The sequence below is a fragment of the Syngnathus typhle genome, linkage group LG5 (genome assembly GCF_033458585.1).
Source record: "Syngnathus typhle isolate RoL2023-S1 ecotype Sweden linkage group LG5, RoL_Styp_1.0, whole genome shotgun sequence".
In the NCBI taxonomy this organism is placed as follows: domain Eukaryota; kingdom Metazoa; phylum Chordata; class Actinopteri; order Syngnathiformes; family Syngnathidae; genus Syngnathus; species Syngnathus typhle.
The window spans coordinates 13,547,696-13,573,908 of NC_083742.1; the positions used below are offsets into that span (position 1 = coordinate 13,547,696).

At 41.7% G+C, this 26,213-nt stretch overlaps 1 protein-coding gene and 1 long non-coding RNA gene across 2 annotated transcripts; both read left to right on the top strand.

Annotated features, from left to right (window-relative positions):
• The first annotated feature begins 2,660 nt into the window (after nucleotides 1-2,660).
• atoh1a (atonal bHLH transcription factor 1a) lies at nucleotides 2,661-8,489 on the top strand. The gene is made up of 2 exons (XM_061278271.1): nucleotides 2,661-6,118; nucleotides 6,974-8,489. The coding sequence occupies exons 1-2, from the start codon at nucleotides 5,947-5,949 to the stop codon at nucleotides 7,678-7,680; spliced, it is 879 nt and encodes a 292-aa protein (XP_061134255.1). The 5' UTR covers nucleotides 2,661-5,946; the 3' UTR covers nucleotides 7,681-8,489.
• Nucleotides 8,490-9,410: 921 nt separating this feature from the next.
• On the top strand, nucleotides 9,411-25,751 carry LOC133153643 (uncharacterized). The gene is made up of 3 exons (XR_009714343.1): nucleotides 9,411-9,549; nucleotides 11,626-11,718; nucleotides 24,705-25,751. It is a non-coding gene; the product is annotated as an uncharacterized LOC133153643 (long non-coding RNA).
• The last annotated feature ends 462 nt before the right edge of the window (nucleotides 25,752-26,213 follow it).

The window sequence follows — 26,213 nt, forward strand, 5'->3', positions numbered from 1 at the left end:
TTTGACAGGTGAGTCACGCCCTCTGCTGTCAGTTCACCTCTCCAAAACACTGTTCCAGGTTGTAGAGAGCATGTATGCTCCCTCGTCCCTGTTGATGGTCCTCGGGCCCCGCTTGCGGATCTCAATGGCCTCCCTGATCCAACGCTGATGTTTGTTTTCTTCAGTGCGGATGACTCTGGCCTTCTCCCAGTCCATGATGTGGTTTTCCCTTTTACAGTGGTCGGTGATGGCTGACTTGTAGTGTTCCTGTTCTGCTTGTAGTTTTATTGCTCTTGTTTGTCTTGTTGCTGTCTCCTTCTCACATTCCTTCTTGTGTTCCATTTTTCTTGTGATGAAGTTCCTCCCTGTCTCCCCGATGTATGATTTATTACATGATTTGCATGGAATCTCGTATATGGAATTGCATTTATTTTCCGGATTTACTCTGTCCTTTGGGTGGACCAGTATCTGACGGAGTGTTATATGTGGTTTGATAGGTGTGCTTATGTTGTATTTTTTCATGGTTCTTTTGATGCGTTCCGTAATTCCTCTCACATACGGCAACGTCACCATTCCGCTGGGTTCCTGTTTCCTTGTTTGTTTCTTTCTTTGCTCCTGTGTTTTGTATTTTTTTTTTTTTTACCTGTTCTGCACCTTTGGTTATTGCCCATTGTGGATACTGACATTTTTTGAGTGCGTGTTGTATGTATTTTTCTTCCTGTGTTATGTCGTCCGGATCTGTGATTATTGTTGTACGTTCGTATAGTGTTCTGACTACTGACAGTTTGTGTATAGTGGGATGTTCTGATGTCCAGAGGAGGTATTGGTCGGTGTGTGTGGGTTTTCTGTGTACTTTTGTTCTTATGTCACCATTGTCTGTGTGGTGTATGTTAATGTCTAAAAAGGCTATGGATCGAGCTGTTTCCTCTTCATGGGTGAATTTGATGTTACCCGTGGTGTCTATGGTGTTGAGATGGTCTGTGAGGTGTTGTGTATGTCCTGTTTTTACTTTTTCCAGAATGTCGTCGACGTAACGTTTCCATAGAGTGGGTTTGTATGTGTCCGGGGCTGTTAAGAGTGCCTTCTGTTCTAAATCTTCCATAAAAAAATTGCACATGATGGCAGAAAGTGGGTCTCCCATGGGGAATCCCTCTTTTTGCCTGTATATTGTGTTTCTGTATTGAAAGTATGTGGAGGTAGCGATGAAATGAAGTAGTTGGGTGATGTCTTGTGCTGTTAGATTTGTCCGTTTCTTGAGTGTCTTGTCTGTTGATAGTCTGTCATGTACTATGCGTATGGTAGGTTGTGTGGGCGTTTTTGTGAAGAGTGAAATGACGTCGTGTGATATGAGCATTTCATCTTTCTGTACTTTTATGTGTGTGAGTTCCGTGGCAAGCTGTCTTGAGTTTTTGCAGTGTTGATCCGTGTGTCCTAATAGTGGTTTTATTATTTCTATGAGTGCTTTTGAAAGGTTGTATGTGACTGACCCTATGCTGTCTACAATGGGGCGGAGAGGTGTACCTGGTTTATGGATTTTTGGTGTGCCATAGATTCTGGGGATGATGTTTGCTGTGGGTATTAGGTGATTGTATGCCTGTTTGTCTATTTTATTTTCCATGAGTAGTGGTTTGAGTAATGCTTTGAGTTTATTTTTCTTGTCTTCTGTTGGGTCTTTTTTTATTACTTCATAGGTATCGTCCTGTAGTAACTGTTGCATTGATTCTTCGTAAGTGTCCGTGTCCATAATCACTGTTGTTCTGCCTTTGTCCGCCGGGAGGATTGTAATGTCTTTATTTTTCGCTAGTGTGATCATTGCGTTTGCTTCCTGTTTTGTAATATTACTGGGTGGTGGTTTAGCCGTTTTTAATATCCCTGCAACTTCATTGCGTAGTGCTGCTTTTTGACCTGGGTTATGTATTTTTTCGCATGCTAACTCCGTGGCTAAAATGAAATCATCGTGGGGTATGTTTTTGGGTGTGATTGCGTAGTTGAGTCCTTTTGCTAATATGCTGCGTTCTGCCTGGGTGAGTTTATGGCGTGACATGTTGTGAATCCATTTTTCGTTGATGTGTGTGTGATCCGGTTGTGTCTTCTTTTGTGCAATGAGTCTGTCCAATTTCCCGATGTGTCGGTTTTTTGTGGCGACAAATTCCTGTTCGTGTATATTATCGAAATGTTCGTGTAGTGTTGTTTCCGTGTCATTGTCCAGGACATACCGGTGTTTGAATTGTTCCGTCCGTCGCTGTAGTTCATCGTTGATATTGTTGAGTTTGTTGTTTGTGCAGCGTATCCTTTCTTTGGCCAGAGCCATCCGCACTCTCCTTACAATCCTTTCCGCATTCCTGGTCGGAATTGGGTTCTTGATTGTCAGGCTGGCCGGCGTTACTTCTTCATCTCGGCAGCGTAGATTGAACCTCAGGTGGTTCCTATAGCGAGCTCGTTTTTTCGTCAGTTTTTCAAGGAGGCGAAACTCTTTGACGCAGTTCTCTCCATAACTTCTTCGTAATAGTTGTACTAGGTTCATCTTGTTTTTTCTTTTTCAATTACTTCTCTGGTTCTTCTATATCAAACAAATTTGTTTTAGGTTCATTTACCTGACATGTTTCGGCGGAATCTTCCGCCTTCATCAGAGTGTCACTGATGTGTTTGTGACGCGTCTTTATCAGCTGATGGATGAAGGCGTGGCTCACCTGTCAGATTTGACAGGTGAGTCACGCCCTCTTCATACAGAAATGGTGAGTGTAATTAAATTCCAACAGTTCCAGTAAGCTTTTTCTGATGTTTTATTGTGCCAAACTTAACTTTTGTAATATGATACAAAAAACAAAAAATGGGTTAATGGTACATGTCACATTTTTCTACATGTGTTTTGGATATTTTGTCAAATTTTCTCTCCAGTGAAACATACACTTGTGATTTATCCTATTTCATAGCCCTTCAAATGGTGAGTTAATAAATTTTCTTTTTTTATTATATGGTCGACAACTAATTTGTACACTTGTATATCACTTAATAGGTTTTTATTAAAACATCACCTGCGCAGTTAATAAAAGTTTTATTTGGGCAACAGTTAGCTAATAGAGCAAATAACTTTGAGATTTGATGTACAATGTAAAGTGCGTAATAAATCAAATGTTGTAGTAATTAGCATTATTTGTAATAGGAAAAAAGTGCCCACTGCTTAATTATACTTAATTATTTCTTTGTATGACTAGTTAAAAGAGGCCAAATTTCTCCTATTTTAGTTCAGTTCCCTGTGGGCCCAGTCACAGTGAACCACAGCCCAGGCTTGAGGTCCCTCTCGTGCGCCCCCTCACTTCAGCCGCGTGCCTGTTGCATCTCTGTCTCCCGGGAGACCAGCATGGAGAGCGGCAGCACGCAGACTCTTCTCCCCGGCACTGGAATCATGGAAGCCCCCCCACCACCCCCTTACTCCCTTCTCTCATCCCCTCCTATAGAGGAGGCGCCACCCGTAGGCATGACCAATGGAACATAGAGTCTCCATTGTGTCCGCGACACTTTAATAATGGCCGCCTACAATATCCAACCTGTCGGTAGCCTCAGGAGCCCAGCCCGTCCCTATTAGGTGGGGGGGGTTGTAGATGGCGAGAGGGGTGAACGCTCGGCGCCAGACCGACGTCTCTTGTGATGGATGCATGAATAAAAAATGTATGGATGGAAGCCTAGTTGCAGGATATTCCCATAATATGTTTGCGACACCTATCTGCGGTGCACTCCCTTCCTCTTGAGACACATTCATCAGCTACTGTAGATTTTCTAAACTTTTATTTAACATCATACATCTTACATTTAGGAAAAGCACCACTGCAAAAAAATACCACAAAGAGAATAACAATTTATTTCGTTTGGAGACTCTGTTCACAAACCCAAATGTTCTGGAATCAAAGACAGGTTTCCAGTTGAAATGTATGGAAGCAGATTCAATCCGTTCTAGCCCCAAAATGAAGTTTTGTCCGTGTATAGTTAATGATAAATACATTACAATAAACAAGTGAAAACATTGTGAAGAAATAGCTTGCTATGTTCAGAAGAAAAATAACCCAACAAGAGCTCTGCTTAGTTAATTCATGCACATCAACAATGAGATTCCAAACTATTTACACTGTATTATATAAATTCGCCCATTGGCTTTTGCTCATGGAACAGCTCATCCATTTATGTATTGTTGTGCTGTTTCTGTGATGACTAAGATGCCACAAGATAGCGCCAAATCCCTGTCTAGCACAGAAAGTAGTAATTGGGAGTCTTCTCCATCTATTTTTAAGGTTAACGTTGTAAAATGAGTGAAAGTGATTTGAGATCATAGTTTGTGCTGTATTTATATATTGGGAATCAAACATGTTTAAGGGATCTTAATTACTTTATTGTTATTGGCACAGATGGATACATTGTTTTAGAAAACAACTGATGAGCTTTCACAGCTCACTGAATGTGTCGAGGCACAATGGTTGGGAATGAGAGAGCTACTGTATTCAACATCCTTAATTGAGTGTGCTGCAATTAGACTAAATAAACCACAATTAGTGCACGGTATCATTGGCCACGCTGCAATTTAAAATGTGCTGCTTTGATCGCTTACACTTTTGACTTCTTCAGTGTGATGATCACATTGATTTGCATTATGGCAGGTTGACACACACACTCGCACATACACGCGTGTGTCACTATGGAACCCAGCTCATGTTTCTGAAGCCTCCCGTGAAGACTCGTACACCCAACAGGGCGTTCCGAGGCTGGGATCAAACGGGTTGCGAAGCGCGACAAAAGCCAAGTGAAATTGGAGATGATAGAAGGCAGCAACGAGAAGGAGAGCGATAGAGTGCGAAGCCGTGGAACCATTTGTGTCCCCCTGCCCCATCCCATCCCACGCGTCTTTTTTAATGGAATATTTTAAATTATAGTCAACCTCCAGGACTTTGTAATGCCCATTCATAGTTCTTATCACTTTAAGGTTAACTGTATTCATTCATGTCAATGTACATTATATCATAATTGTATAGATAACAGCACCCTCCATTGGTTCTGAGGGCACAGCCCCGTTATTTCACTTACCTCTTTAGTTAGTTAGTTAGTTAGTTAGTTAGTTAGTTAGTTAGTTAGTTAGTTCGTTAGTTAGTTAGTTAGTTAGTTAGTTAGTTAGTTAGTTAGTTAGTTAGTTAGTTAGTTAGTTAGTTAGTTAGTTAGTTAGTTAGTTAGTTAGTTAGTTAGTTAGTGCTTTTGTTCAGACTCCCGTATATTTTGGATGTAATTCCACTATCGACTGTTAGATGGCAGCACTATTTCATTTGAACGTGTGTATTAAACTGATGATGAATAGTAAAAAGAAGGAATACACTATTTCAAATCACCTTTGTTTTTGCTGAAGATCATTGATCAATCCTCTTTACGCCGACAAAAAGCGACATCCAAACTTGGGCCGTATTATACTTGCATGAAAGGCTTTAGGCTCATGAATATAAAAAAATGCAAAACGGTTAAGTACGGTGGGAAATGAGCTTGCCTCCTTTGTCTGAACCTACTGTACCATTGTTAAACCAGGCCCGTGACACACATGGTGCACACTTCTCACCTAAAACCGTGCACGTGTGTACTCTGCAGGGGGTTTTGCAGACTCCCCCTACTCCCTTTTGGGCAAAAGTACCACTTCTATAATGTTATATAAACAGCCCAACTTGGACGGGGGGACATGAAAGTGTGTTTTGAGGCATTATTTTCTCCCCCTCCACATGATTTGGGGCGTCTTCTCATTGGTCGACTACACGCGACCTGCGCGAGGAGGGGGGCTGCGAGACGCGTGCCGCCTTTTAAACGGACGCCGCGTCTCCAGACACCCAAGACACGCGACCTGCGCTCCTCCTCACGCAGCGCGGAAGCCAAACAGTTCCCGGTATCGTGTTTAGACCACCACCACCTGTAGGAGTGATTTGCGCGGCGTGGGGGAGAAACATGGATGTCTTAAGCGTGGCAGACTGGTGTCAAGGCGCCAAAGAAGCAAGCTATGAAAATGACCCACGCGACTGGCTCGGTCCTGCGCAGCCCTCCGGCACCTGCGACACACGCGACTCTTCGGCGGACTACCTGGGACATTCACCCTGCTCCAGCACCGGCTCTTATCACGGTGAGACATTCTGCTGCTTGTATGCATTTGCAAAATTCTTTTTGAGAATTTATGCCAATCATCAAATTGTTGTAAAACTTTTTTTTAATGTTAATGTGACCCGGAAAACTTATTGGGATGCTAGAACAAAGGTCAAGTTCCTGTGGTGCAATTCAGAAGATGGGGAATTTGACAGCTAGGACAGGGTTAATGCAGTTTTTATAGTGCGTGCCAGAAATTGGGGAATTAGAAAGTTATTGCCGTGCATTCCTGGAAATTTTGAAATCTAGAATAAGTGAAAACATAAACTTGTCGGAAATTATTTTTTGTACAGTGCCTCTAGAAAACATGTTAGTTATATAGTTTTGGCAAGTTCATTTAACTTATGATGGAGCTGTAAGTTAAATTTGCTAGATAGCTCAGGAAAGTCTGATATTGTGATGTTTGTTTGTTTGTTTGTTTGTTTGTTTGTTTGTTTGTTTGTTTGTTTGTTTAACCAGTCATACTTTCTATTCAAAGAACAGAGAAATTAGAAAGCTATTGACCCGGTAAAGCGTTCCATAAAACTAGAAAATTAGAAAACTTAAAAAATTCGTGTGGTGCTTTGCTTTTCGGTTAAGTGGGTAATTAATTGAAATTTAAGTTTAATGTTCCACTACTATGGGCTAACGTTCAATTAAAGTGTGTATAATCTTAGGAAAAATGCCTGTAAGTCTATGAAGTCACTTGGAAAAATATGTAAAAACAAATTATTGTGCTTTTTATTGAAGTAGTCAGCCAGGTTAATTGTTTTTAGCGGTCCGTAAATGGCGCAGAGGTAAATGATGTGACGTCACAGGAATCCGCTAAATCTGAAATATTTTCCTGCTGTTCCAGAAAGTGGCTCACCGTCCTCGGCGGGTCCCCCCAGCCCTCCCAGCTACCGAAAATCAGCCAAGGGCTCGCTCAAAGTCCGGGACCTGTGTCGCTTGAAGGGCTTGGTGGTCGCCGGACCTGAGCAGGACGCATCCGCCCGGCAGAGGGCCCCGTCCAGCAAGCCAGCCAACGGCGTGCAGCGGCAGAGACGCGTCGCCGCCAACGCACGGGAGCGGCGGCGCATGCACGGCCTGAACCACGCTTTCGACGCTCTCCGCAATGTCATCCCGGCTCTGGATAACGACAAGAAGTTGTCCAAGTACGAGACGCTGCAAATGGCACAGATATACATCAACGCCCTAGCGGAGCTCCTGCAAGACCCGGCGTCATCTTCGTCCGCCTCCAGTCCGCCAAAGAGCGACCTGGCCCCATCGCCTTCCGCAGGATTTGACGGCGGGGCTCCGCAGTCGCTGTCACAGCCGAGGGGCAACTCCTCCGAGGGCCAGCTGGCAGCGCACATCGATGCCATGTCACTGCGCACCGACTTCGACGACGTCTCCTTCCCCGCCTTGCAGGTGGAAGAAGTAGCGGGCTCTCCTTCGGTGGGGGGGCCGGGTGGACGCGTGGACTCGCCCCGCAGCGACGGCGAATTTTCTCCGCACTCTCACTTCAGTGACTCCGATGAGATGGCTTTGGAGGAGGACGAGCTTCACACCGTCTCTTTCTAACATATTCTCGCAAAAATATCTATCTATCAATACCACTTAAGTCCGACAGTATCAACCAAATTGTTCTCAGTTTTTAGACGATTATTTCTCTGTGACATATTAATTTGGTTCATGCCAATTTGAAGTTGCCAGGTGTCACCGCCATTCTGTCCCCGCTTCACTTCAACCAAAAATAAGCAGTCCAGTCTCTGACGAAATAGAGTTTTTACTATCATGTTTGTATATTGTATTTTACTGTTTTGTTTGCAACTTCAAAAGTTCACCATGTGCACTTTAAAATAGTAATTATGTGTAGCCTAAATGAGCCAGGGGCTTGACAAATTATTTTTATTCCACACCACAAAAAATGAGTCATAATTTTGCTTGCTTGTAGCATAGTGCTGCCAATTCTAGAGCCTATTAAATGTAGCCATCATTGCTGCCTTCTTTTTTTGTACTTTGCTCTTTTATATGTGTGTCTTTTGCTTTCACTGGATGAGATTAATTGACATGTGTATTTATTGTTTTGTTTTGATTATAGGTTTTTTTTTTTTAATACATAGTTAACTTTTCTGGAAAAGTTATACTTTTGCCATTCGTTGTTTGTTCATTTGATTTTCGAAATAAAAAGCAAACAAAAAAAAGTTCTTGTTTTCAACGCTTTGTAGAAATGATGCTGGCCACGTACAAACCGATTTAATTATTACTTATAGAATAAATAAGGTTGAAGTCCATTTGTTACCAGATGAAATATACAAAAGACTTCATTCAAACTCAATAAAAATTACTAAGTGGTGCTCTTTGGCTTTACATCTTGTGCATAGATATTTTTTGAATGCTGCTTTTGTTTTCTGCGGTGCTGCAAACTTAAGTAAAGTACAATGAAAATAAGACTTTCCTACGATGCAAGGCCCCAAACTCAAAACCTGGAACTTTGTTATATTTTGTCTTCATTTGCAAGATGCTAAAACATTAAATAAATTAAAAAATACTGTATATCAAAAATCCTTAAATTACAATATGTCAAATTGGAGTTCCTAAGTATTTGAGTTGAACAAAGTTTCAGATGCTAAATGTCGTCTTTGTTTTGTTTGTCTTTTTTGAGATAAAAACGACATTTTATTGGTATTGCTCCTCTTTCAATGGCAATAGAAACAGAGTATATAATCCTTGTGTTAGTTTGTTAATTTTTACGATACTCTAAAAGTAACGTAACAGTTCTAAATTTATATACAATACAGTTGCAACATGATTTTCAATGGCAATGGAATCAATGTGTTCCAGCAAGAATGAACAAACAACCCAGCATGACAGTCTTTAGGTCCAAAACAAGTTTGACATTTTAAATCGACCTACGCCTTGTTATATCGCTTTTATCTCTGTTTTATTTAAAAGGGATGTTGTTTACAGTTTTTTTTTTTTTTTAAACATCAACTGAATTTACGTACGCAAGTCAGGTGTATTGCGGCAACAATAGTTGTTCTATAAGAGGCCACGTGGATAATACATCGGTCCCAAAGGGCATCTTTATACTCATCCCAATGGGTTTTAACGGCATATTCAACATTGGATCTCATCTCTGGTCATATATAGTAAATAAAAGTTGCACGCGCTCGCTCGCCATATGCTCCGCGGGCGTGTGCCCACCTGGTGCGTTTACTTGCAACAACTGCGTCGGAAAATGCATTGCCTTAACGCTGTACTGTGTTTAACTTTGTTTTGTTTTCCTTCTTTTGTTTTCTTTCAGGTTGAAGTGTTGCGGTACAAGTCTCCCCCGCGTGTTAAATGAGTCTCGCAGAGGAGCGTGCATTCCCGTCGGGCGGCTTTTGTCCGTGCATGCGCCAAGGTGTTGGATGGCCCCCCGAGTGGGAGCTTGCACGCTGTCAGCTGGTGAGCGCCCGCGTCCCCGAGGACACACGCACGCACACGCGTGCACGCACACGTCGGTTGTCTCGCTCTTTCAGCACAAACAAACATGTGGTCGCATGCACCCTCACCCTCCCCTCCCTCCTCCAGCCATCCCGCTTTCTTTTCACTCCATCGCAAAGTTTTTGCCGGGAGTGTGTCACGCACCCGCACGCGCACATGCACTCACATACATACAAAACAAAAATAGTCAGGAATTATTCATGAAGATAGACACGACAACCAATCACCTCGCAGCGCCCCCGTCATGGCCTCCTCTTCAATTATTAACTGATGATATGCCGGGAGTGTATTAGGATGATCACATCTACTGCTTGTATTGGACTCAGATCATATTTCTCAAAACAGCGGCATGGATGTGCAGTGTGAGAAAGAATAGTATTGATAGCATATTAAATTATACTGTGTTATTATCAACTGCACAAAGGTATGTCAGTCAGTCATGGTACAGAGACGTCAGTATTAATCTTCAATTTATTTTACAATTAAATCACCACATTAAATATAATAGATATATTAGGAAGACAAAACTCAAAGATCCATGCTTTTTATTGGACAGTAGTGGAATGATCTACTGTAGATGATATTGCAAATAAAAAGATGGAGGAAAGCTTGTAAATATTGTGCAATACCAGTTTAGAGTTGCATATTTTTTATGCACTGAATGAATTATCATCCCTGAACCCCCCCCCCCCCCCCAAAAAAGTGGTTGCGTGAATTTGTAACAAAAAAGTGATCTTGGATTATTAGTCAGTGGTATTATGATGTTTCTTATTCAAATTTTGCTTGTATTTAGAGAGCATGGATTGTGTCACCGTATTGTAAAAAGTACCCACCCCAGTGGAATAGTCTAAACTGTTGCACAATATTTTTGTCTTCCTCCCATCGCTTCAAACTAAAATAACTAGACCATGCTAAACGTGTTTCTAAAAGCTAATTTAGGATCAACATCAAAGCGGTGAATGAACAGTTTATGAACAACAGGTGGAACACTGGTCAGGTGGAGGTTACACACGCATGCATTATTCACATTATGAAACGTAACAACCACGCAAAACTGGTAACCTGAGAAGGTCCTGCTGTAAACGACAAACCACATTGTTTCAAGTTACTGTAGCTTGAAAAAAAAAATTCAAAAATTCAAAGAAATATATTTTCACTATTGACTAACAAAGCTTTTTTTGATGCTTCCAATTAATGAGGGACTAAAGAAAGAAAGAAAGAAAGAAAGAAAGAAAGAAAGAAAGAAAGAAAGAAAGAAAGAAAGAAAGAAAGAAAGAAAGAAAGAAAGAAAGAAAGAAAGAAAGAAAGAAAGAAAGAAAGAAAGAAAGAAAGAAAGAAAGAAAGAAAGAAAGGTGGCCTCACAGGAGTGGAGCGAGCCGTGCGCTTGTCCAAGAAAGCCACATCCAGGTCTCTCTCTGGGGACATGAGACAAAAGGCAGAACTGGGCCACAGTCTCCATCTGCTGTCCAATAGGGCAGCGGGTGAGAGAGGGAGGCCGACATGCGGGGGGAATAATGACAGCGAGGGGAAAAACGATGGCACTTTTGTAGTAGGGCTGCGACCCCAAATCCTCATGAAAAGTCATCAAGTGATCATTTCATGCATGACATTAGAGTGGAACCTCAAGATGTGTCATGCAAATTTGAAAGCCAAAGAAATAGGCATCTGAAATTGAGGGGAAGAAATACACACACAAAACATAGCACAGACCGCAAAAGTTTAACAGCTATGTTTTGCTTATTCTTTGGGGGTTTCTAGGTAATGCCACCATAGATGGGTACAATACATGACAAGGAAGGAAAGCGTGATGATAACCATCGAACAGGAAACTAACCTTGTACAAAAGTGAGCGTGTCCTTGGCTAAAGCAACAATTAGTAAACCATACTAATGAAAGATAAATTAAATGGGCTGTTTTAATCTTTAAGTGGAAAAAACTCCCCTCCCGGTCACATGCAATGTTGTTTATTGTTGCCATACCTTTTCTTATTTTCCTTGTCTTATTGTTTTTTTTTTCTTTTGTGCCACTGTGTACCAGCAGCGGAAAGGAAGGAAAAATGTGGTAATAGCTTCGACGTATAAAATGATCTTATGGTCGGCAACGCAACCTCTCCTCACCTATCATGAAGGGGTGAATAACTTTATTTAATTTTGTTTTTATTTAGCGTTATTTGACATATTTACGCTTCTACGACAGTAAAGAATATTAATTTATTCACTGTCACAAAATACCTATGTTTTTGTGATGGTTTCAGTTTGATTCCATAACGGTCAATTGTGAAAATGATTTATTCCATCTAAAAATACTAGAAAAAAAGGACAATTGTTGTCAGTGTGATTTGAGTCGATGTCATTTTAACCAACTGTATAGACCTCCAGTGGGCCCCCATGACTTCAAAAGAGCATGACAGGCCTCACCTCTCATTAGCAACAGTAACCCAGTATTACTGTATGTTGTGTGGCGTCACCCATGGTGATCACACACAGTGCAGCTGTGAGGCACTGAGCACCTGTCGGATGGCAACAAGTGGCAAGTCAGTGAGGCTATTAATTGTTAATGATCCGCTCGAGTCGTGCAATGTGAGGCTGCTGTGGTGCAAATGCCCCCTCAGTTATCCAACTACTTTAATGCAAGATGAAGTCACAACATGAAAACAGATGGTGCATTTACAAGTCTGGAATGGATTGTTCCACCCTCGCCATCAATTGGGGAATATTACATTGTAGTATTTAACCATAGACTAAAATAGTACGGTGGAGCACTGGTTAGCACGTCCGCCTCACAGTTCAGAAGGTGCCGGTTGGATTCTACCTCCGGCCATCCCTGTGTGGAATTTGCATGTTCTCCCCGTGCCTGAGTGGGTTTTGAGTGGGCACTCGGGTTTCCTCCTACATCCCAAAAACATGCATGGTGGGCTGATTGAGGTGTGGTGCGGATGGGTGATCGTCTCTGTGCGCCCTGCGATTGGCTGGCAACTGGTTCAGGGTGGCCCCTGCTGACTGCCCAATGACTGGTGGGATAGGCTCCAGCACGCCTACGACCCCCAAGAGGTCAAGATACAGGTTATGGATGGATAAATAAATAAGTCACCCAATTCTACCAACCAAACATACCTAAAGCAACCAATGCAATCCAATCCAATTAAGAAGGTGCTTCCAGAGATCTTCCAGAGCCAAAGTAATGTCAAAGTTTGAGCAAAACGAAAAGAAAGTCCTGTATAGTAGTGAGAGTGTCCTCGGGCTAAAGGCTTTCCATCTTCTCAAGAAGAGGTGTTAAACTATTTTGACATTGTACATCCTGCGGTCTCTCTACTATAACAAGGCACCCGTGGAATGAAGAGGATCATTTTATCTGTTGGTTCCTTTCCATGAAAGCCGTTTGTGGGCGAAACAGGGTCGCCCAGCTTTTTTTGTTCCGGCAAGGCTTTAGCTCTTTGTGCGGGCCACCTTCAAAGCAAACGTACATGGACTCGAACATGAGGCTTCTTGGATAACCAGCCCATTCAAACACAGCACAATGGGCCCAGCAATTATCCACAATTCTAGGTGCTCCTCTGGAATATGTTACATGGCTTTCTGTGTATATGTGTGTGCTTGTGTGTGTGCATTTGTGTGTTGGATTGTTTTGAGGATGTGGTGTATCATGAGTGTGCAGAAATTCTTGCATGCATAATGTTATTTTTCAATTAATTTAGCATCTATTGAAGATTGGGGATGTCTTCATTCAAGTGGGTGATACGACAGGTGATTAAAAGTGTGGTGACTATTTGGCGATTTAAATAAACGAAATCAAAGATTAATTGAGGCAAATCATCTTCTTAAGGCACCCTGTTTTTTTTGTTTTTTTATTCAAGTATAACATGATGGGACCCGTAATTACTTTAGGCATTGGCATCGACTAGCTCTGGAGCATTCAATAATTCAAATGAAAGATGGCACAGACATAGTGTCAATTTGCAGGTGGTGCATTTGGAGTAGACAACCTCAAAAATTATTTTGAGGCATGGCATATATTTGAGGTGTGGCCTTCATTAAATAAAATATTAAATGAGAGAAGTTATTAAATGGAGAATGGAGCGGCATTTTGTTTTCTCCAAGGATATAACTGGGAAATACTGCTTGTTTGCCTATTGGAGGTACGGCATTCATTTATTGAAATATAAGAGAGGATGTGACAACCCTAATCTCCACCTAATTTTACACTCCAACACACAGCAATTGCAGGGTGTGTGTGTGTGTGTGTGTACTGTACCTTCCAATAGGAAGCACTTAAATTGTAAGGCTATTTACTCCCTTTGACACAGTATGTCTTCTAGTAGGGTCAAATTTCCTGGGCGTGCGTTCGGCCCTCCTCCTCTTCTTCCTTCTTCCTCACCCGGTAGAAAAGATTTCACCATTCTGCCCACTTGAAAAGAAAAGCCAGAATCATTCGGAAGTGAGTTGGCTGCAGGCGCTTTTTGGTCTTTTTTACACCTCCGAACATGAGAGCGATGTAAGAGTGCAGGAAGGTTGCCACACACACACACACATTCATAAATCATGAGCGGTCATTTTCACCACTCTGTTGATCAGATTTAATGTGAAACATTCAATTACTTTGACACTTAGCTCTCCGGGGAATTCAGTACTATTTAGTTTGACCACCGGTGATTAATTGCATCCAAGATCTCTATTTGAAGTGCTGTATTGATTTCTGAAGAGAAGAAATGGGTAGGCAAATAATTGGGGTTGGATATTTTTCTAAGGTGCGGCGTTTGTTTATTCTGGCAAATGATAAGGGCATTTTTGAGACGACTCAACATCTTTTCCAGGTGCCAATTATCCAAGTGGACATGGCAGGCTATTAATTGGAGCCTGTCATCTGTTTGAAGTGCTATGTTTATTTATCCAGTTGAAGAAATAAGGAGGTCTTTATTGTGGCTCATGTCTATTTAGGGGAAGGTATTATTATTCAAAGAGACAGAAGAGAATAAAGTAACAGACTTGGAGTATGGCATATGTTTTTGCTGTGCTGCTCAATTATTTAAATTGAAGATTTGACAAGGAATTTGAGTTCTGTGTTGATTATCCAAAAGGAAGATTGGACAGTTAATTAATTGGGGCATGGCGTCTAATAAGGACATTGGTGCTTATAATTCAAGTTTATGACGCAACAGACAATTCATAAGGCCCCACTATCTGATGTGTAGCATTATTTATTGAAGTCTATTAAAAGTATGATCTATTCATAATAATATTCACTTTTATTTTAGGTCACATTTGCACATTTTAACCTGCTGCATTTGGCCCAATTTAAGCAAGCCCTGTTATTGTGGATAAACGTTAACCGGGTGCAAGATGAGATAGAGCCCGGAGATGGATGAGCTGAGTAAAAAGTCTTCGTTGGTAAAAAAAAAAAATTGTCAACGAGTGTCCTCTCTCTTTCTGCTGGTATTGTAGCCCCCCCCCCCTCATGTATCTGCTTTCAGGTGAGGGGATACAGTACATTGAAGCCTTTTTGCTTGGATTTGGTTCCCTTTCAGAGGGGCTCAATTCGCACTGCCCTCCTCCCTCCTTGTCCACTTCCCAGGAGAGACCCACTCTCGCTCTCAGCCCGGCCATGGGTGGAGCGCCTCAGAGTGGGGCAAGTAGGGAACACACAAGGATATCACTTTCACACACACCAGCCGTAAGAATTGATCAGCCTGGCTCAACATGACTTCTAAGCCATCCCCCATTTCCATAAATCCGTGTTTACTGTCCCTAACAAGACCTGGTAAAAGTCACTCAGTAGGTTGTGGGGGCGAGGGATGGGGGCTCCCGTGGAGATCAGTGACGCCTCACTGACCACATCAATCAATCATTCTCTCTCCGACTACCTCTGCACTGCTCTCTTTTGTCTCTCTCGGTATGTTTCTGTCTCCAAATCTCCGTCTCGCCTCCCCGACTTTAATATCTGTCCCCTTTTTTTCCCAGGCGGGACATGGGAAGTACACCCTTTCTTTGACAAAAAAAAAAAGTGTTGGATTTTTTTTTTTGAACTACCCTGCAGTGGAACTGTCTCCACATGCCATCCAAAAAGCAAATGGGGTTAACTCTTACGAAAATTCGGAGCAATAATAGAGACAAATGAATAAGTGTCCACTCCCTGCGTAGTCGACAAGTCGTGTTCAGGCATTGCCCTCATGGGAACCGATGACACCAAATTCAGGACACGCACGTTTACCATTCAGGCAATTGTGGCAACAATATGTGCAATCCTAGACGTCTTTTATCTGACACTCGCTTAAAGTGGATGATGTGATATCTCATGGACATTTATTTACACATATTTTACTTCTCCAAAAATACAAGTTGTTTGCCTTTCTGTACAATAAACTAACCCATGTCAAAGGGCAAAGGGGTGCTCTAAAATTGCAATGGCTCAGAATCAGCTCTTAACACAAAATAAAAGAAAATTTAAAAATAAAATAATAAAAAAATCAGAATCAGCTGTTAGCACAAAATAAATATGAATATAAAAATGAATAAAGTTTTAAAAAATGCAATTACACAATTTTGCAACAAAAAGTATCAGTAGCACATTTTACACTTGCACAACAGTTTAGAATGTTAATGTCTCCACTTGCAATTAAAACTGTCAGATAAATGATTCCAACCCTATCACCTCCCATTTGCACATTTTGCCTCCTTTGCACTTTTTATTTTCCCCTCCTGCCCTCCACCATCTCAACATCCACCACCACCTCCTCCTCTTCTTCATCTTCCTCTTCTCCCTCGCCCCATCAGAAGGAACCTAATAGGAAATCAAAGTTTGTGCGCAAAGAATGGAGGTGCGCTTAGCATTACCGTCCCCTGGGTGCGCTGTGCTGAAAGAGGAGTGTAGAAAAGGCTCTATGCCGGCACTGTGCAGGCCAAGCTTAATGCAACAGATTGTCTTTCGTTTTCCTTGTGCGCTTTATTCAATCTTTTCTCTCAGAATCACACCTGAAACTTCCCCCCCCCCCCCTCCCAACTCTTTTTCCTGAACGGAAGCCAATTTGAATGTGCGTGCATGTGTGTGCGTGTCCTCGAGCCTGAAGCGCATGTTCTATGTGTAGCAATTGACTCCGTGCCCTCTGTAATCTCAGGTATGGAGGTCTTGTCAAGCATGTCAAGGAGCTTTTTGACACAGGCTGCCCCAGCCCATTGATACATATCGACAGAATTGTTCTCCAAGTATCGTACATGATTGCGCAAATAGAAAAGTGTCAATGTTGAGAAGAGCCCATGTGGAGCCCAATAGATTATGGTTTGTCTTCAGACAAGAGCATAATTTCATTTTTACAAACGGATATCATATAATACACATGAGGCTATTTTGCAGGATCTCTGTGTGAAAGAGTCCGTTTCACAAAGTCTGCTCACCTTTGTAGGGTGCACTTAAAAGTATGCGTGTGTAGGGGAGGGGCGGGGGAGTGCGCAGGGGGCAAACTTGTGGACTGAAATGGTCCCCCCCCCACCTTGCCCCTCCTCCCTGCCCTCTCAAGATCAGCACCTCCCCACCCCGTGCTCACCACTCCATCCCCTTGATTCTGAGAGGCCGTTTTTCTTCACTGCCACAAAAGCGGTGGGCTCGGATTGCGGCGGCGCATTCACCCACCCACTTTGTTTTCAAATGGTTTTGTTTAGTTGTGACACTGCGGACACCCAACACCTCCTAGGAATCGTCTGCGGGGGAGTCCACGGGGCGGGTGGCTGCTGTGTGTTAAGGGAGGGGGGGAACTCTTTCGGAATCTTCAACCGCCTCCGCTCTCATCCCTCCGGACTCTTCACCCCCTTTTGTTGCGTTGCTTGTTTTGCCCTCCAACAGTGTTCCCGCGTGCTTCCAGTCATTTCCGTCTCTGACTGTTTAAGTAGATTAACCCAGCAGGACCTCAAGAGCCAGCCATGGTCAATATGTGCTCAGGTTAAGAACTGATTCCAAACTTGGGCCTCACTTACATGGCTTTTGCTTTCAATGATGAAAACTCGGGTTAAACTTTTAAATCACGACGGAATTATCCGTCTAATCCAAGACTTTAGAATTTACAGCCTTGGGGGCAATTTGCAAACCAGCCCAGAATTTTAAGCAAGTCGCCTTGGATTTTTCTTTATGTGGCGCTCGGAGGAAAATGTTTGGACATTCCTGGTCTAATCTTTAACATCCTTTTCCACTGTCATTTTTTTAACCCTACTTTTGTTATCCAGTAAACCTTAGTGATTGTCTCTGCTCTATTGAGTGACATTCCTTTTACCTTTGTCATTTCTTAAAAGATTTGCAAGTGCCCTTTTTCTAAGTGAAATGGTCAAATGACACAAATGCTCAAAAGCCAGCGTGAGTCACAATGCGAGGTATTTGTGTAGCCCGATTACCAAGGTTGTGAGTCATTCATTCTCTTATGCTCTATACAGTGTGTATGCAATATGAGACTGTTCATAGTCATGTGCCCATACAATACAAAACAATACAATCCATGCATTCAGTTGAGCATGTGTTTATTGGAAATCAATCATGGGTTTTGTCAGTGATAGGGATTATGGGAAAGTAATGCCCTCTGCATGCATTTGTGTATGTGCGTGTTCGAACTGTCTGTCACTCATAGTCAGAGTTAATTATTTTGTCGCCCCGCTGGGTGTGAGCGTGTGTCAGGAACTCTGACCCAGGGGCCTGGGGTTGGGTCTCACACACACACAAGCACACACAAGGATTGCCCAATGGCCACCAGACAGATCACTTAAATTAGTTGATGTCATCAATCTCTCTCCAAAATCAAACTATCAGTAATAATGATGAGGCTGTTTTTGATGGACTGCATTTACCCTTTGGGTTCAGTTTTTGCCCACGCAGACACCAAGTTGGTCTCTCATTGGTCGAAAGTGACATTATTGTAATATTCGAGGTTACGTCTCAAAATTACAAAGCTAAACATGAAAAGCACATTTTTTGTTTACCCACTTGTTGTGCCTTATTTCCTTCCTCCATAGTATTAAATTCCACAATCTCCTGTTTGCTACCATTGCCCATAGTCTCCTCTTTGATAACATTCGTTTCTTCCTTCTGTTCTCCTCCATTGTTGTGTCTTCTGACTGATGCAGTATAAATTTTGCAGTTCCCCGCAGTACTGTTTTAAGATGGTATATGGAGGAAAATGAAATAAGAAGAAAAATAATCAAATATCATCTATATCAGTTGTGTTGATATTTTAACACTGAGGTACAAGCTGCATCCACTGATGTCAATAATGAAACTGAACTAAATATTACATGTGGCAAAATGCGTTTTGCAGTGCTTACCTCTCATCGCTATGCGCCCCCTGGTCCCCAAAGCTTCCCACTCTAAACCTGACTAATCTCATGGCAGTCCCTCTAATTGACACCTTATTGTTCCCCAAGCACGTTTATTGAGCCGAGGCGAACTGGCGCAGATGCAATTGTGCAAGCGACTAACGCAATAGTGCTCTCTTTTTTTTTTTCGTTTTCGGGTTATGGCGTTTTCATTTTCATGGCAGGTCCACTCTGACTTAATTTAGCTTCAAATGGATGCTTGGAGCAGATAGAGGCAGACACCTTATTGTACATATGTGGATTCCTATGGGAGACTGGAGTAGACTTTCATTTGAGGGGTTATTGTTTATTAATATGGCCATTGGTCACTGGAGCTTTGTGTGTTTCCAACTTGGTGTTTGACAGAAGTCAAGTAAACAAAGTCCTGCCTAAATGAGTTGGGTGTGTATTAACAAGCCCACCAAAAACCTTTGGAACAAACAGGAATTGGCAGAATTCCCACCAACTAACATCTTGTCTTCCAAGAAAAGTGGACATTGTGATCATCTTACTTTTCTTCTTCATCCCCTCCTTCTCTTCCAAGAGGGTCCTCTCTGATTTCCTACTGACGAATGTTCTTATCGGTCACAGGCCGACTGGGGCAAATGAAAACATGACCTGATTGGGACTGATTTTTTTTTTTTTAAGGGAAGAGGTCAGTGTGCACTTCTATACACACACGCGCACACACACTTATCTTCAACTACACTGATCAGCCGTGATAGCACAGGAGGTGGATAAGGGAGAGCAGTGGAGTGGCAAACAAGCGCCATTAGACTTATTCTATTCATGAGAGGCAGACGGACAGAAGGGGAGCAGTGGTGGCACTTAAGTGGACAACAAGACCCATTAGGCCATTTGCAATTGCACACTGACTGGCTTGTTGATTGACAGCCGGGAAGCAAGTTATCTATTACTAAGGACCAGAGAGACTTGTCAAAAGAAGCAACCAGCCATCCATCCAACACCATTGCAAGTCGACCACCTCAAAGGTGGTACAATTTGGAGTTCAACCCAATGTGATTATCATGAAGATTGTAATTTACCGTCACGTAGGAAAGTATTAAATGAACCGTTGTTATATTCCATACGCACACAAATCCTCATAATATTTGTGAATGTTGACTTATGTATTACATTGAAAAAAGTTTTTGTTAAATTTAGTCAATTTTATTTCATCCACTAAATGCATCTGGATGTAGATACATTTTAAGTAGACTATGCTTCTATTTATAAAAGTGTATCTAGAGTCAGATGATTTTATTTTTTGCAACCACTTGACAAAATAAAGTTGAGTAAATTCAGAAAAAACTTTTTTTTATCACCGTACATATCTAGTGTATTCAGAGCCTGTCTGACAATGAACTGACGATTAATCCTTAATTGTGGTTTTACACCACTTGTTTTTAGTAAAAATGTCAACTAGAATTTATCTATGATTATCCTCATGATGTTTTACTCTTTTACTGTTTCCAGATTGGCCCTAACCCATCAAAGACCAATAGGTGCATGTTGACGTGGGAAAATGTGCAAATATGATGGGAACAGAAAAAGTTCTCAAGATTGTTTCAATTTCCCTTGTTAATGCTATCCCATAAAAATACACATGTACACAACTTTGGACTTGTTTTCAATATTCCCTCATGACCCTTCAAAGACCTGTGCAAATGTGGTGGGAGAACAAATAGTTCTTGGGACTGGTTCAAGCTCCCTCTTGAAAACTGCCCTTGCTGTCCCATTAAAAAATACTCATATTTATGACATGTACAGTTTCACAGTTTCAAGATTCCCACCATTTCAGTTGATTTGACACAAATTTGACCTCTGACGGGAACTTACAACGTAAGATAAACGGCTGCTCAAAAACATTTTCTGTACCATTCGTTGCGGAAGCCTGTCCCACTTTACTTTGGGTGACCCTTGAATGGTCAAGTGAGACTAGTTTTGGGGATATGCGCGAAAACCCAGAAAAAAGACCCCATGCTAGACTAATAGACTAATTAGCATGTAACTGAAAGCAAAATGGCCGAGAAGCTTGCCAACAAAATGTTCCCTTTCACTTATGTGTCAATCAGCCATCTCCAAACAGTGAGATAGTTTTAAGGAAAACTGTGAACAGGAGGGGATGCAGCAAGTGGGAATTTAACAAAATCCCAGTATAAGCCAGAAGGATGAGAGCATGAGTGAGTAAAATGGAGGTAAAGGTAAATGAAAAAAAAAAATGGGGATGGGTTTCGGGGTTTGCGCTTGAAATAAACGGTCCCCCCTTCATTGGCCCCACGCTTGGCTGCTTTTGGACAGGGCTGAAGGGGGTCACAGCAGACAGTGGGGGCCTTTGTGGGTATTTCTCAGAGGCTGGTGGCAAAGCAGCAGCAGAGAGGAGAGAATAGACACGGCACCGAGGTGAAGACATGAAAGAATGGAAGGATCATACAAGCGGCGGGACATGGCGAGGGGGTAAGAAGATGGTGGAAGAAGTCCAAAAAAAAAAAAAAAAAGGGGGGGGGGGCTCGTAGATCACTTTACTGAGCCGTGAATGCACCTTGAGGAGCGAGTGGAAGAAAGAAAGAAGGGAGGGAGTGAGAGGGTGAACGACGATGACAAAGAGCGAGAAGGTCAAGGAGAGCCATTCGATATGGAGGGAGGGGGGCACATAGTGGAGAGGGGGACTTAGCTTTGGTTACACTGCGGGAGAAGTCCAGTGTCATGTCCATCAGGGTGCTCTTTCTCACACACGCACACACACTTCATTCAAAGCAATATTTGTATGTACAGTTGACCTTAGCATTTACAGGAGATATATGAACTGAGGCCTGCAGCAAAACAGTCAACCATGAGTGACTGATGAACCCCAAGTCAAAATCTTTATAATTAGTGCCTAAATTAACAGCATAAATCCTACATAAATCTAACAGAAACTATGATCCCAAAATAAATTTAATCAACAGCATCAATCCTACATAAATATACCAGAAACTATGATCCCAAAATACATTTAATTTTAAATTCATTTAATATTACCCTTAATAATAAATGCCTTACGATTTAAGTCAATAATAGACAAGTAAAACAAAATTACAATATATGTCTTATGTCACCGATTAATTTTGCGCTTGTGGAATATTAATTAATCCACCCATTTTTATTCATCTCAGGGGGTGGCCATTTTGCCACTTGCTGTTGATTGAAAATGACATCAGTTGCTCAGGTAACAACCAATTATGGCTCACCTTTTTTCCTGAATCTGGTCACGTGACGTTTCCAAGATGAGCTGTAATTTACTTGCGTTTTTCCCCTATGCGCTCAGGGCTCGGTCTGTGTACAAAATATGCAAAATATGTATCGCTGCAATTTAGTGGGAATATCAAATCTCACCATATTGCGCAAAGACCTCAGTTCAGCGAGTGTCTACTTCTTCATGGCTTTTTTTATGACACCCATTACAGAAGCAACAAGAGGCGTTGAAGGAAAAAGTAAAGAGGCCCATTCAAACCTGGAACACTCTAAGTGTCGCACTTTGTCGCTTAATTGCTTTGGTACACACACACACGTGCGCACACACAGTCAGCATCAGCAGCTCCCCGAGGTGCTCCCCACCGAGCCGGGTCATGTCAGACATCAGCTCCCGTCGCGTCAGCTCTTTTTCTCCCACAATTTAACACAGGCCAGGGCTGTCACTGTGCTAACCTCCACAAGGGCTCAGACACTGTGGCCCCCCCTTAAAGCACTCTCTCACGTTTGGTTATGCCACATAGTAGACGATAAACACGGGAGACAGACTCCCCGGGTGGCGTCCATTCCTCTGCTGACATTGTAGCGGACTCCCCAGTGAGCGGACACACACAAAATCCACTGTGTGCCAGCAAAGAGGATAGCTTAATGAGTTTTTCCATTGTGTTCCTGTCACCTCTATTCTTCCCTGGAATTCACAATTGAGCCACCTTACACATGTTTGGTTTGTTTAACACTGCACTCCACGCCAATTGTCAATGTAAGCAAAAATAAATAAGTAAAAGCAGGTGGCAAGTATGTCAGTACTTGCGTCTCCGCACTGGTCGTAATCCAAGGCCAGTGGCACGTACAGTCGAGACAAACAAGCGTTAATATTCACATTTTCACTTCTTAGGACATCTTAGATGAGTGGTTCTCAAAAGTAGTGTGTATGACTCGTCGTGTCTAGGCAGTGTTTACCAAGTGGCTGAAACTAGTTCAGTCCAGTACAGTAGATTTAAGTACAGTTCAGCTCTTTTCCTTCTTTGAAATATTAAACATATGCAATACATGTTGATTGAATCAATAAGTATTTTTTGTAGACTTCTTCTAATCTTGGTAGACCGACTGTATTGTGTGTGTGTGAGTATATTCAAAATCTGTATGTTGAAGTAGCTGCCTCACAATATTTTTTAAATAAAATATGGTTGGATGGTTTCTGGTGAGGAAATACAGTCGTTACAGCAGTAAAAATAACTAAATTAATTTTACTGGAATTATAGTACAAAATCGATCAGGTACAAAAGCCATTCATGTAAATCAACAAAATAGTTCTTCCTGCTCGTCATTTGTCTTCAGTCACTGGCTACTTGGCAGAATTTGTGGGGAGCCATCAGTTTTGCCCCGAAAAATAATTTATATACCAAAAGTTACAGCCATCTCTGCCTTATGGAGTTTTGATTTTTCTCTGAATGTTTTTTTTTAATGCTACCACAGTATGGGCAAAATGGTTAATAACAATAATGGAACTTTCAACATAGTGTAGGAAGGTGTTTTCAATCCCAAATAATCTGACAGGAATCATCAAAGGGGTGAGTAAGGTTTGTTTCAGTTTATTTTTTACAAACACCGCCTGTAGTTTTTGTATAATTTCTGGCTATATATCATAGAAACACAGCAAGAGCAATGTGTGTGTGGGAGGGTGAAATGTTCTATTTGGTGGCCTGGGGTTGGGCCATTGTCCATGCTGTCTGTCTTCACGTCTCCTTCAAACTAATTAAAACACAGTTGATGAAACAGACCAATGCAGAGTTGACCGCAACCCCTGCAATGACTCGAGAACAAAAGGCAGCGGTTAACTAACGGGGAAAAAAAGAAACCCATTTCATCTGTCTGTACTGTTTGTTTTTTTGATGACTTTTTATTACTTTGCTACATTTGCAAAGATATATATATATACAGTAAGTTCTGTACTTTCTACTCATTGCTTGTCAAAATAGGTTTGTTACATAACAGAGATTCTGAGAAATAAGATATTCCCCGTCCGTGGCCTTATTTAACAGAATTGTTTGATTTTTGTTTGCGCCAAGAATTATTCACAGTGAATGTGTTGTCTTTTGCCAACCAGGCTTCTGAGATTCAATTAATCCATCTAATCTGAATCTTTCATACAAGATGTGTTTTTTTTTTCTTATATTGTCATCATTATTGAATTTAACATTTATTGTTTTTCAGAATCAGGTCACAATTAGAGCAAAGATAGGGGAACACGCTTTTTGATTTCATAAAAGCCCAGCCGACGTTAGCTTATTCTTGAACAACGGCGAGATATTTTGTGATGTAAAGTTGATATCGTGTGTTCTGCATAACGCGCACCAAAAATTAATTTTTACTTTTGTACTTAATATCAGAGTTTGTACTTTGTAGCTTTAGTCAAGTCCAGAAATTGAGTTGGAATGATCACTTTTTTTTATTTCTGTACTATCTGTACTTTTTCCAAGTACTCATGCGAGCTCTAGCATTATCTCACTGCAAATACGTTAGCATAATTTGAGGTTTGAGTATGATCTGATGTACTGGCAGGCAAGCTCGAAGGAAGACAAAAGCGACAAGGAATGCGCAGCAAACAAAGCCATGTTTGACGGATGTTCTGTAAGTCTGCCACGGGGGGATCCGTCATTGTGTCTCGGTGATTGGTGGCTTCACCTCCCGCAACATGGGATTCTTCCCACCCTTGGCCCGCTTCAACCAAAGGAGGTTACACGAGGGATGACAGAAACAGGCACACAAAAGGCCCTTTAATGAGTCATAAGTTTATAAATGCTAGCGATGATGTAGTCTAGTGAAAAACAAAAACCTCCAAGTAATTCTATCAACTTCTTTTTGATGAATTGTTGATTGGCTTGATAACCTTGTTATCAAGTGGGTTTAATTCATATCTCAAATATTTTTTTGTCACACCAAAGCAAAACACTAGCTGATAAGTCGAGTCACTCGTATCACAATGTATACCAGAATTATTATTTTTTTAAATTTGAGTTTTTGGGGGGGTTTTTTTTAGATTTTCCTTGCCCACCTGGGAATTTAAGATCAGGGGATGTTTGAGAATAATTGTCAATTTTTTGTATATGCGAATCCCTTTGAGACTTTTTGTGATCTAGGGCTATATAAATAAACTTGACTTGACTTAAAATAAACTCCTGTTTGCTCATGTCCCCAGTTAGCAAAACCAGTAACCAAAATGGATGGCTGGGTAAAAGTCACAAAATGTCTATTGAGGTGACCACCTTAAAGTTTGAAATGTGAACTTTCCAACTATTTCAACAGGTGCTCTATAAATTGTGTTGAAAGTAAACATGTTTCTAAATTCAATGTGTCTTCATGAAGGATTAAAACCATATCAAATAAGGCATTGTAGAAAAGCACTCACATGTAAGGACATGTGGAAATTCAAATTTGATCTGACCTTGTGTAATCAATAAACCATCATAAATTTGCACTCTCATTTTAGTGTGTGTTAGCATGTGTGTGCGTACAGAAATATATTCCTCAGTACGTGTGAGGAGTTTACATCCCAGACAGGTCGCCTTGGTAACAAGGTGCTTCCCTGCCGCCGTCGGGTCTCGGCCAAGTTGGGCGCCACCGTGGCTGGATGGCGGCAGACTTTGTGACGACTCCGAGTTTGCCAGGGCGCATAACACGCATGCTCTTAGACAAGGGCATAATGTATGAATAAAATGAATATGGAATATTAGTGTCACTTTTGCACTTTGATTATTGCTATTGAACAAAGAAGACTCATCGCAGATGTGTCTGGGATTCATAAACAAACCTTGACCAAGGCAAGGAGCCACAGTTTGAGCATCCTGCTGTGAGGGGTCACAACCTCCATCAGATTCATTGTCAGTTGGCCTATTGTCCCCTCGTGAGTACACGCGCGCGCACACACAAATGCACACGGTTATAACTTATAGGGTCTCCATGACAATGATGGTGGGAGACAGTAAGGCGACACAGTGGCGCTGTACTGATGTGATCATCCAGCATAATCATTCAAATATATGCACTGTATGTCAGGTAGAATTGGGTACA